This window comes from Plectropomus leopardus, chromosome 16, assembly GCF_008729295.1.
Source record: "Plectropomus leopardus isolate mb chromosome 16, YSFRI_Pleo_2.0, whole genome shotgun sequence".
NCBI classification, from domain to species: Eukaryota; Metazoa; Chordata; class Actinopteri; order Perciformes; family Serranidae; genus Plectropomus; species Plectropomus leopardus.
Genome location: NC_056478.1, coordinates 7098711 through 7111657, shown reverse-complemented (window position 1 = coordinate 7111657; position 12947 = coordinate 7098711). Strand labels below are relative to the sequence as shown.

The 12947-nt window shown below is 40.9% G+C and overlaps 1 protein-coding gene across 2 annotated transcripts in view; it reads left to right on the top strand.

Moving 5' to 3' along the window:
* Positions 1-12947, top strand: part of ino80 (INO80 complex ATPase subunit) — a 52249-nt gene that overhangs the window by 25641 nt on the left and 13661 nt on the right. For both annotated transcript variants that reach the window (XM_042503253.1, XM_042503252.1), the window contains exon 28: positions 10731-10858. In XM_042503253.1, coding sequence (XP_042359187.1) covers positions 10731-10858 — 128 coding nt within the window. The remainder of the gene's footprint in view (positions 1-10730; positions 10859-12947) is intronic.

Below are 12947 nucleotides of genomic sequence, written 5' to 3'. Positions count from 1 at the left end.
AGAATCGCGCCGTTGAGCAGGAAAAAACAATCGAGGCTGTAATGTCTTGGGTCTCAGATTTGTTTGTTTTTGGTGGTCTGATGGCAGAATTTCCCTGGAGGAAAGATATTTTTCATTCAAGAGAAAATGAATTATCTGCTCTATGTTAAAGGGATAGTTTGGATTTTTTGAAGTGGGGATATATGAGGCACTTATCCGTAGTCAGTGCATCACAGAGTAGATCAGTGATACTCAACGGGCAAATCTGCCCCCCACAACCATTTTTAAATTTCTAAAATAAATAAAAAATAATAATTTACTCACACTGGGAATTGTTGTTGTACTTTTAGTATATGTAAGGTGCCAGAGTGCATAAAACAGCATTAAAATAGAGCATTATTTTTTTTAAAGTGCCAGTGGAGGATTGCCCCGCCCCCAGACAGAGAATCTAGCTAAGCCCCTAATGTCCTAAAATCCCTAAAAGTCCCAAAGTCCTGAAAATGTCTTAAAATCCCAGAAATGTCTTTAAGTTCTAGAAATGCACTAAAATTCTAGAACCTACTATATATGTTTGCACATCCATCTTCACTTTTGCACACTTATCTGCACATTTTTTCTTTTTTTTATTTCCCTTTTTAATCTTTTTGGCTTTTTGTGTCTTTGTTTGTGCTCTGTACATATTGTGCATATCTTTATTATTATTATTATTATTATTGTTATTTTATTTTATTCTATTTGATTTTATTTTATTCTATGTTAACTGCCTTCCTTTGTCTATATATTTGCAATTATTTTGCCTTTTTAATGAATATTTTATTCAGTTGCTGCTCTCTTATTTGCTACTTTACCAAAACAATTTCCCTCACAGGATTAATCAAGTTTTTCTATTCTGTTCTATTCTAGAAATGTCCTAAAATCCTAGAAATGTCATAAAGTCCTAGAATCGTGTAAGGGGCTGCTGTGACTGGCCCCTGGCCTCCTGTCATTTTGCAAAAGTGTCCCAAGCTGAATATCCCTGTGCTACTTTAGGTAATACGCCGACTGTGGATAAGGATTTCATACAGCCCCACACCAAAAAAATCCAAACTGTCCCTTTAATATTAATGCTGACAATTATGCGATGCACATGTTCTCATAAGAAGAAAGATGCACGCTAAACTGAACCCATGCAGTCATCCAATCTGAGCCAGCAGGACGCAGCAGGAGCTTTTGCCCATGATGAGAAGCATTCCAGTCTGGTTTGTTCACTAACTTGCTGCAGTCCTGCGGTCTCCTCTCTTTCACTTTCCGGAAACTTCACATACGGACAAATTTCATGCCGAGAAATGTTATGCGTCAGGTTAGAAGTCTGCTTGAAAGGAAGATGCAAGATTATTTGCAGAACATTCCAGCGTGACGGAAATAACCTTCCTCGCAGTGTCTGTGTGGCCCCTGTGACGCTTTGGGTAATTAGAAGGAAGCGCTCCGCAAAATGAGGGCCTTCTCACCATAGTGCTGACTCTGTTTCTGGCTTTATTGTGAGCTGGGAATTGACTGACAGGGGCGTGTGTGTGTGTGTGTGTGTGTGTGAAGGAGATGGTAGAGGACTTTGTTTATGTGCGTCTTGCTGTGCAACTTGTTTTCAGTGACTGTATTTGAATACAGTATCAATTAGACGGAGAGAGAGAGAGAGAGTCAGGCAGTCAGGTCTGGCCCAGCAGCCCACATCAGGCTGTGGGAAATGCAGTCCTGCTTTCCTGTCCCTTCAAAGAAACTCTGCTCTCCAGCAAAATGGCAGGAAGCTTCCCCCGGCTCTCTGATAGACAGGCACAAAACAACACAGACGGCCAGCCTCACCACATCACCGTCTGACTCTGCCCCGCATGATCTGCATTAAACTGGCACCGCGAACCGTCTGCAGAACTTTTTTTTTTCTTTGGCAACAGAGAAAAAAACATAACATCCAGCCAAGTGTGTAAAGGTTTGGAGATGTTTTGATTTCCAATTTATGGCTATTAATGTGTCCACAAGATGGAAAAGTTCACTTAAGAAAGTAGACTGAAGGGGGAGACATTAGCCACGTTATCCCTCTGTCATGATATCTCTCGAACATGGAAGCCAAGTCGTATCACTTAGTCCCTTTTAGCCAGCCAGCTTTCATCTGCGGTGTGTGTCGAGTCAGTGCCGGCCAAGGGTAACTAGCAGTAATATATCTTAATGACAGAGTTCACAGTGGGCCGCTGTGGTGTGGTGAGATTCCCCCCGCGACTGTCTGTCTCTTCTCCTGCTTAACCGCTCCAGGAGACCCGAGAGGACAATCGTCTCACATGTTTGAGGGGAGACAGTGATGCATTTGCAAACATGTTCTATCTATATCTGTATATATATACACACACACACAGAGTTCATCACTCAATTTCTGTCACATTTTCTGGCTTTTCGGGAATGCATCATTGTCATTTGGCTCTTCTCCAGAGCTCAAGATGCATCTGTGAAGCTTCACCGAGCCCTAACAAGACTTTAAAGGACCAGTGTGTGAGATTTAGGGGAAAATATATTGGCAGAAATGTAGTAGATATGATACGTTTGTTTTCTTGATTGTATAAGCAGCTGAAAATCAGAACTGTTGTGTTTTCGTTAGAATCAGTCGTTAGACAGTGGGTCCTCCTCAGTGGAGATCGCTATGTTGTGCTGCCAAGTTTCTGCACTGTAAAATCTGACAAGTTGATCTTACTTAAAATAATCTTGGAGGCTGATTGTCAGAAAAAAGGAAATTAAATATAACTATTAATCATCATTTATGTTTACTTTATATCTAATAGTGAAGTTTACTCAAAATTTAGATGTGTGCGACTTAAAAATGACAAGTTTAATCACCTTATTCTTTCAAAGTGTTAGAAACTTCGGTAAAGCAAGTTAGTCTGACTTGATTTAATCATTACAAAGAGGATTTTGCGATGATGAAGTTAGGAGATGTGCCAGTTGTGTTTTGTGAACATTTTTAAGAAAAAACAAAAATGATTGACTAGTTTGCAACTAGCAGAATACAGATATAGTTACATTATGTTGAAGGTAAAACTGTAAAAATTAGCTTAATTACACACAATTTTCCATGGCTTTTCAAAAACTTTCAGTGATTCCATGACTTTTCCAGGTTTTTCATGACTGTGGGAACCCTGAATGAGGCACATGCTTTTCCAAAATTGTCATTTTATCATTTGTCCTTAAGAAGTCATGGAAAAACTTTGAAATATTGTCCATGAAAATGAGTGGGAACCCTTGTAGTAGATGTTTGCAATGTGCAGTCCACCGCTTTTTGTCACTTTACTCCCCGGTTTCCAAAACCTTTCGCTGGCATCTGGCTCTTAGCTGCACCGGCCGCAAGAAAATTAAGTTTAAGTCCGTTTTTTGTCAATATGTGCAGAAGCAGCAAAGTAGTGTCAGGCTAATATTTCCATCATCAGCAGCTCCAAACAAGTGTTGCCCATTGACTTATTGATTGCACAGTGTAATGTATCATTATACAGTGAGGGGCTTTCGATCGTTGGTCCGACCTGCTCCGTGGCCCCCCATCTGTCTCTCTTTCTCACATAACCATCCATTTGTCTTCTTTCATCACTTTTTTTTTCACTCTGCATCTCGCTGATGTCCATCTCCTCCTTTTCGCATCTGGCCCGCTTCCCTCTCCAGTCAGGGCGGCTCCGCTCTCTGCTTTTGGCAGCAGCAGAGGGGGACAGGACAGGACAGAAAGATTGTAGTGGTGTATTAATGAAATTAGCGCCGTAGTTGGTTTGGGAGTATCAGGCGCCAGGCACCAGGGCTGGGCCGGGGTTAATTAGCTGGCAGCAGGCCTCTAATTGGGTCAGGACCGTGTCAGGCCCCTGGCTCTGGCCCTACAGGGATTGGATTACACTGTCGGGGGACAGACAGTAGGGGGAGGGAGAGTTTATGGTGGCAGAGGAGGAGAGGACGGAGAGGGAGCTGGAGGGTGCAGTGGATGTGGTGGAAAGGGGGAGAGAGAGGAGGGACATGGGAGTGAAGCTTAATCTGCCAGCAGGAGGTGAGGAGAGGAGGAGATGGGGAGGGCCGGCCGGGCAAATACCGCTGTTAGACTGGATTGGATTTAGGCGGGTGGCGGCGGTGGTGGTGGTGGGCTGCGATGAGAGGGGGGCAGGGCAGGTGGTGAAGCTTGATATGTGTATCCATAGCAACAGCAGAGTGGTGTGACACCACATGGGATTTGCTTGTGTTTTGGGGTGTGGTCTCAGTGCTGTCCTTGTCCTTGTCAGTCTACAATTAGAAAGTTGTTTTGCGTCCATTTCAGAGCGTTCAGAAATGAATTTGTCATCTTTGTTTTGTTTTTGCGTCAGGTGATTTGAGGCTCAGCTATAGGTGTATGATATTGTAAAATTAAATTTAAGGTAGGGATGCACAGTATTGAATTTTTTGCAAATATATAACAACTCATTTGGCCAATAACCAGTATCGATATATCCACTTTTTTCCCCAAATAATTTTAATGACCATCACGTCTTTTCTGTAGTGAAATTAACACCATGTTATGTAAACTCTTATCATATTGGCCATCCAGCAGATGGAGACATGAAATACAATGATTTTCATTGTATGTAAGATTCATTCATTGTGAAAAATAAGAATTATAAAAAAATACTTCTTGTAACTTAAGATTGATGTTTTGTGCATGTTCACATAGTCAATTAAAAATTCAAATACTTCTTTTAAAGCCAGTATCTGCAGATACCAGTGACATACCAATATTTTTGTACATCCCTATTTAAAGGGACAATTCACCTTGAAGAAGTACTTGAATATAATTTTAGATGAACAATTTAAAACTTTTTTGTCATTTGATTGTCGCATACCTAAATAATTTAACCAGTTATTTTTAATAAGTTGATTTTAGGCCCTGATAGCATGTTTGCTCCATTTACAAATTCTCTTGCAACAAATGATTGTGCTGAAAAAAACTTCATCCTTAAAAAAATGAAAATGAGTACTTGGAAAAAGTACTTGAAAGTCCTTGAATTTGACTCACCCCCGTCTTTACAAACCTTTTAGATGTCACTCAACTCGTGATGCTTTAAAAAAAAAAAAAAAAACCTCAACAGCACTGTCTCTTTCTGGAAATCAGATAATAAGGAACTATTTTCTTGACCTACACCCACCATTACTGCACATAAGGAAGTGTGCATCTACTCATGGACGAGAGGCTCGTGCTTCTGACAGCGCGAGATGCAAACATTAGTGGCGTCCTCCTTGGCTTAGCTGGTGCCAGGTGAGCTAACAATAGATGCACGCTTCCTTCTGCACTGTGATACAGTTGCTTATATGAACCCTAATATCCCCCAATAATTAGATTTAGACTGTAATAATAAGTGAAACCACTACGTCTTTTATACTTTATGAACTGAATATTTTTGAATAAGGTTGGAAAAAAGACTTTTTCTTTTTATATTTTGGGCAGATTAGATACTTCACAGCGGGTAGAACCACTTTGCGCAAGTCAAAAAGTTACATTGTAATAAACAGCACTGGAGCATGTAAATGCACAACTTATCGGATCACTTTGTTTATTGTCCGTGTAACAGTTCAGTTGGACTCTCATCAGAATATTTCGTATAATTGAAGAATATGATCCATGTAACCACAGCTATTGCACACTAAAAGGTCCGTGGATTATCTGGAGTGACGGGGGTGACGATTTCTGAAAGAGACATTGCTGTTGACTTTTTCAAATGTATTTTTTTATGTGCTTTGAGCTCAACAAGCCGAGTGCCATCTAGTTTCATTACATTGGCGAGAAGTCAGACATCTCTACCACCGATATCTCCAACACTCTGCAACTCACTCTCAAACAATCTCAATTGATAAATAGCACTTTAGGTAAGAGGAGAATTATGTACTTTTCATTTTGGGCTGAACTGTCCCAAAGCGCCACACATGTCAGACGTATAGACATTTCCATTTTAATCCCTCTGAGCTCTCCATAATTCATGTTACACGCGTGGTTACAGCATCCAGTTTGCTCACATTTATGACCAATGGTCGTGCACTTCACTGCAGCCACACGTAGCTTATAATGTAAGCCATAAGTGTTATGTTGGAATGAGACAGACCACCAAAGCCCTCCCAAAATCGCAATTATTCATTTTCTTGGCTCCGCTTTATAGGGTATGGCAGCGATATTTAGAAAACGGGATTTTCTGCATGCAGCACTAAATGTTTTGAACTCAGCCACCTCTCCCTCTGTAAGCCACATCGCTGGGGTTTTGGGAGTTTGGATAGTTGCAGGGGTGGGATTTTTTTTTTATTCAAACAGTCGTCATTTGTGTTGGACATCTGTTTCCCTGCTTTGATTATGTAGCATTTTTTTGTACCTATCATTTCTCTGGAGGCCAGTGAGTTTGAAACATGGCAGTGATCGGATGGCGAGTACACGTAGGAGACATCATCAGTTTGGTCAAATATCACAAGGCGGCTTTCTTAAGGAGCGGAGCAGCTCTGCTGTTAATGGTCTCCCTCATAATCCAGGCATAAACAAAAGGATTACCCTGACTGACATGTCTCTTCGTACAGAAATAATAGTATCCAACAGCTTAATATGGGATTTTCAGATTTACAGTTTATGCCCTTCAAGAATTAGATTAAATACATACAACACTCAGTCCTGTTTGGCCACAGAAATCCTCAGAAAAGGGGCTTTAACCCATCTTCAAACATGACATCGGAGACTGGAGGCTTAAATGTAATCTGCTAAACAGAAACAGATTGGTGGCAGGGGTTGAGCAATATTGCCTTATACGAGCATTTGCGTATTTGCCAAGTGGTGGTTAGCGTCTGGGTGGTTGGCAGCGCGGCCCGCGGCGCTGGTCGCTGCCCTTGACTAAGCAGTGGCCCTGGTTCGACTGGCACCTGCGGTGAGGAGGCCCACGTCTGATCTTAACCACGACATCACCGCTGCCGCCACCGTGCTAATACCGCCCCACTGTAGCCGGAGCCACCACAGACCCCCTTCACTCTCCGTCTGTCCCTCTCTGTCTGGACCTTTTCCTTTTTTTTGCCGCACATGTCTAATCCTCTGCGTGTCTCACGCTCGCTTCCTTTTACTTTTCAATTCATCCACTTTCTCGACGCCAGGGACAATTACAGGCCTTTGATGGCAGGATACAGTGTTTGTGTATCTCGGGGATTGCGGTGCTGTGGTTTCTTGCTACATACCGAATGAGCCACAGAAATGTGTAACGACTGCCTACCTTACAAAAAAAATCTATAGTTAAGTTGGATCTGCTTCAGATTTAGTTTATTGTGTCTTTCTATTAGTGTATTATGAGTATCTTTTATTGTCCTATGTTTTTTTCCCCTTACTTTTCTTCGTCTCTATTTTACTTTGTAGAGTTTCACAATTTCAGCCCATTTCATCTCAGTTATTTTTATCCGCTCTGAGAACGTGTTGCCGAATAACAGTAGTGAAGAGCATATATATTCTGCCACAATTTAACAGCTGTCTGACGGAAACCAACCAAGTGAAATGACAGACAGAAAGAAAACTTAAAGACTTAAATGTGAGAATTTCCTGCTTTTCTTTTTCACTCCTAATAGTAAAAGAAGAGTCTTTGGTTTTTGGACTATTAGCTGGGCAAATGAAGCACATTTGAGATGTCACTTTGGTGTCTGGGAAATTGTGATGAGCAGTTTTGACTTTTTTGACATTTTATAGACTAAACAGTTAGCTCATTGTGAAAATAATGGGCAGAAATAGGTCACTAAAAAAATAATCATAGTTGCAGCCCGTTATGCATACATCAGCATGCACATGCCTATAGTACATGAATGGTGATGTGATCTGCAACCTCAGGTGTGTTAGTTTGTATGGAGATTATATCTATAACAGGGCAAAAAGGTGTGTACGGAGATTGTTTTCATTTTAAAATGCCATTTTTAAATGGAAATGTGTTATCGTACGGCTTCAGAAGTCGCCCTGCCGACACTGTGTGATCAGGGCTGAATGTATTTGACAGGCTGACACCACTTCACAGTGACCTGTAGGTGAGCGCTCCAATACCTCCCCAGAGTGTTTCCCCTGTTCATCTGTTCTATTAGTTCCTCTTTAACACCTCTACAGGGCCTGACCTTTTTTGGGCGGCTTTACTAAAAGGTCACAGGTCAGGGTTCAGCCCGAGTACACATTAGCATAGAGTGCTAATGGTTAAAAAAATGGAGAAATATCCAGTTGGTGAGTTTTTGTTGGATCATCAGGCACATTTTAACAATTTTCTTCATGTCTCTTTAAACCAAATTGAATTAATTTCTCTTAAAAACGTGGGAAGAAGGCAGTGAGCTTCGAAAGAAGAAATTACTCCAAAATTAGAAAAAAGTACAAAAATAACCTAAAACTTTTAAATAATAATGATAAATAAAAATTTAAAATAAACAAACAAATAAATGAATAAATTAAAATAAAAGATCTTAAAAATGACCTTGAGAAAGTGCTTTAAAAATAACTATGTAATTATAATAATTATACTTATAGTTTGTCCCCAGCTTTTTCTTTTATACCTACACATTTTTCTCTAGCTCTTTCAAAATAATTTTCTCGATCTACTAATTTCTTGCTATTTTTTAAAACATTTATTACCAGAACGCTCATTGTTTCTGTTTTTGAAAGAATTTGCACTAATTAGCTTAGAGTTCAAAGGTTTGAACACTTGTGAAGGGCATCTGAAAGCAGCACGAGGAAAGTGATGTCGCTCCAGGTTTCAAAGGGTTAAGCCATGATTTCATATCCTGGTGTTACAGATATTGTGGCAGGAAGTTGTCGAATGTATTATCACAGCTTCAGTTTAAATCTTCCGACCTCGTGTTTTAGATTTATGGAACGTGACTTTAACGCGGTTGGTTACATTGCATTGACAAAGCAAGGAAATAAGACGTGGAAATATTTATAATCCACAGTTTTCACTGTACAAAAGGGCTTGGGAACAAGTGTCCAACTCGAGTGCGAGGCAGCCAAGCCTGACTCTCCCATAGGGACTCTCTTGTAACCCCGGCCCGACCCTGTCACCCGACCCTGGACCTGGCCTTAGGCTCTCCCCACTCAGGGTCACGACCCCTCGGTCAAACGCTATAGTGTGCCTGTCATCCAGTCGATGGCGACCTCGACCCTTTTCTCGCTCTGACATTGTGCCAGATGACGTTAATTCCTCATCAGCTGGACGTGGAGGGAACCACTTCAGCAGCAGACCCTGGGTCAGATTGCTCCCCGTTTGTGGTCATTTGAGGGCTGAAGAACACCTGATGTGGTGTCGGCAAGAACGTGACCAAGACCAACTGCTGGGCCTATTAGTTGGTCTTTTTGTGCCATTGTGTGAAACAGATTGTAAATCACTTTTTCATGTTCTCTGTCTATTATTCATTCTCGGACTCACTCTCTGTCCGCTCTCATCGGTCAATAAGGGCGCATGCTTTATTTAAACAATCACCAGATCAGGGACAGATTTAGAGGGATTGATCCTCGGGCTGATCCGCCTGGGTGAGAGGGTCTTTATCCTCCAGAATACATTCTTATCGAAGTCTTGTATTGATCAGGGAAGAGTTAATAACCTCAGAATTGATTGGGTTGCTTTTCAGTGAGCAGATGTGTCAAATTAGGTTTTATGTTAACACACTAAATATTTGCAGTAAGGGAAAAGAAATGACAATCTCTGAGTTTTTCATTTCTTTGCATGACAAAGTCCAGTCAAGTAAATTATAAGAGATATAAAGTCTGAATTTTATATCTTATATGAATCCTAAAACCTGCAAAATAGAAACAGGGTCTGTGGTTAACACAAGCTTAAGAGATTTTTGTGTTTTGTTCTACGACATAAAATATGTCAGTGAATACCCCACTGTGAACTTTAAAGCATTTAGATGACTAAAAAGAGGCGGTTGCTAACATGTGGCTTAATGAGACTACAGAGCGTAATCATGCTGAGCGCGACTTTACGGCCTCGTTGCGGAGCGGCGTCAAGTCATGCAACTGTGGTGTAGTTTGTTTATAACTAAACATTAGCTTTTTACTCCTGGCAGTTGCATTTAGGCTTTAGAAATCCTCAAAGTGGTGTTCGTTTGTGAAGATTATCCTGCTAAACATAATGCATAAGTATCATAAACGTTTGTTTACCACGGAGCTTAATTTCTTCAGTAATCCAAAATCCAATGGAAAAATCCCATTGGCTTTTTGATGAGGGAACCAGGGCGACACTAACGTTCACACTCTGTATAGTGTTACAGAGAAGGATGTTCATATCAGACATGGCCAGAGTGCACTGCTACATGTGTATCTACTTACTGACATCAGGGAAACATGTAAATTTGGTTCCAGGTGTAACATATTTCCACCCGATTTTGGACCATATTCCTGCTAGAACATGTCCCGTTGTGTTAAGATTCAGAAGAGAGAGAGAGGCGCTAAAACGAAGCCCTCTCAGACAGAGGGTGAACGCAGGTGTTGCAGCAGAGATATTATGAGAAAGTTTGTTTTGTTTTGGTTTTTTTAGCATTAAAGCGTGTGAACATGTTCTTGTAGAAACCTAAAATTTAAGTATGAACCTGAGCTTAATAGATCCTCTTTAATGATCTAAGCATACATATTGTGGAAATTCATATATTTGTATACAAACCTGGAAGATTTTTGTGTAGGACATTCTGAGTGTGTCAGATGAGTCTTTGGGTACTTTGGGTTTTCACTTCTCTGTCTCCTCTTCTTTCAGATAAGGAGAGCCTGATCACGGAAAGTGGAAAGCTCCACACCTTGGATATCCTGTTGAGTCGGCTAAAGGCTCAGGGACACAGAGTCCTCATCTACTCTCAGATGACCCGCATGATAGACCTGCTGGAGGTATAAACACACACACACACACACACACACACACACACTGGACTATCTTCTGAAAGACCAAAATAGAGCTTATTTATCAAAAAAAGGGCTAGTGGATCAGAGAAATGTCCTAAAATCTTAGAAACGTCCCAAAATCCGAGAAATGTCTGAAAATATGATAAATGTGCTAAAATCCCAGAAACATGCTTAAAATCCTACAAATGTCCCAAAATGCGAGAAATATGCTAAAATCCAGGAAACATCCTAAATCTGAGAAACATGCTACAACCCTAGAAATGTCCTAAAATCCTCAAAATGATCTGAAATCTAAGAAACATCCTAAAATCCTAGAAAATGTATGGGGCTGTTGCGTCTGGCCCCTGGCCCCTTGTCAGTTTGCAAAAGTGGCCCCCAAACAAAGCAAGTTGAGTCTCCATGCACTAGTACCTTCTACCAAGAATTAATTTTTAAAAAGGGATGATTTTGTTCTCGGTGAACACACCTTTAATGTGTCGTTTGCATATATCTTTGTTTTTGGGAGCCAGTTGTTTGACTGGTGGGCTTACACGAGCGAGGTATTGAGCTCCGGTACCTCTAATCAGCCCGCCTGTCCCTCGTTAGTGCACTCATTAGACGGCTAATTAACAGGTCAGGGCTAATTAGCGGGGTCTCATCTGCAGGGGATGCAGCCAGATGGGAGGGATGACTGGAAGGGGTGAGGAGAGAGGCGAGGTGGAGGGGAGAGGGGGAGGTGGGGGTGGTAAGGGGCCTCGGGGTGAGAAGAGAAAGAAATTCAGCAGAACACAAAGGTAGTTTGAGGAGGCAGAGAGGGAGAAAAGATGGAGAAGAAAAGCCAGAAATGAGAAATGCCAGAGTCATTTTTAGGGAATCTCATTACCTTTATCTAAAGTGCTCTAAGCTGTTTGGATGGGCACAAAGTCAACGCAGATACATCATCGTATCCTTTAGGTTAAATCATGAGCAAGGGCTGTTAAATTCATGCTAAAGAAAAGCACTACATCAGAGACGCTGACCGTTTTGAAGCGTCTTGGCTGGCTGTTATCAGGTTTTAATGTCCAACAGGTTGAGGTCAAATCATTTGTAAAGTCTGCGTCACCGCTCTCTGTAGGAAAACAAAGCAGCGCTGCCTGTAATCATGTGTCGACAGCCTCGGCGCAGTGCTCTATTGTTGCCTCCATATTTGTTGCAAACATCACTATGGAGCCAAAAGCCTCTGGCATGATGTCACTGGGAATTCCTTCCCCATTCACACGCCGCGGTGCCGTTTCTGCGGCCAAATCTTTTGACGGCAGATGGACTCGGCCCAGGTGGGTAAGGGCTGTCTTCCTGCGCGTCTGGAAAATGCTGGGAATGCCTTGTTTTTAAGGCGGCAGGAACATAGAAAAGGTGAAAATGCTAGAGATGAATCAGATAATGTAGAACAGTTCATTTCTGTGTTAACCCTTTCAGTCCTAGGCCCCAAACTTTATCTACAGCAAGTTATATACTTCTTAAAGTCTTTTATTAGCTTGAAATAGGGATGTATTGCATATTTTCTTCTCCAGAATAATTGGGACTATTTTCAAAATGAAGATTTATTTGAATTGAATTGTTGCAGTCAAGATTAATGTACAGAATGTAGAATTTGAATTCACATAGAAAAAAATGCTACAAAATCAGGGTGTCTGCAGGTTCTTAAAAAGTATTTCAGTGTTTAATTCAATTTTATTATTTATTTTTCAGTGTCAAAAGTCATGAAATAGTTCCAAATTTGAATTTGTGAGGTAACTAAACCTTTGGTGTTAAAGTTAAATTGATCGCTTTTTGAAGCAGCAAATGCCAAGCTCCACAAAAACGAAATACCTGAAAAAACTGAAATTACCTTGTGTCAATTCTTCTTTTAGGCGTAGTGGTTATAAAATCAGTTTATGGTTTAAGTTTAAGCATCTTATCTAACACCTATCTTTTGACTGACCAAACAGCAGTTGCAATAATTTAAAAAAGTTGCTTTAAACCTCTCAAACCTGGATCAGCATTAGTTTATTTCAGGTAATTTTCTTGCCAAATTGGTGATTGCCTTTTTCCCCATGATTGATTGATTGAAATCTTT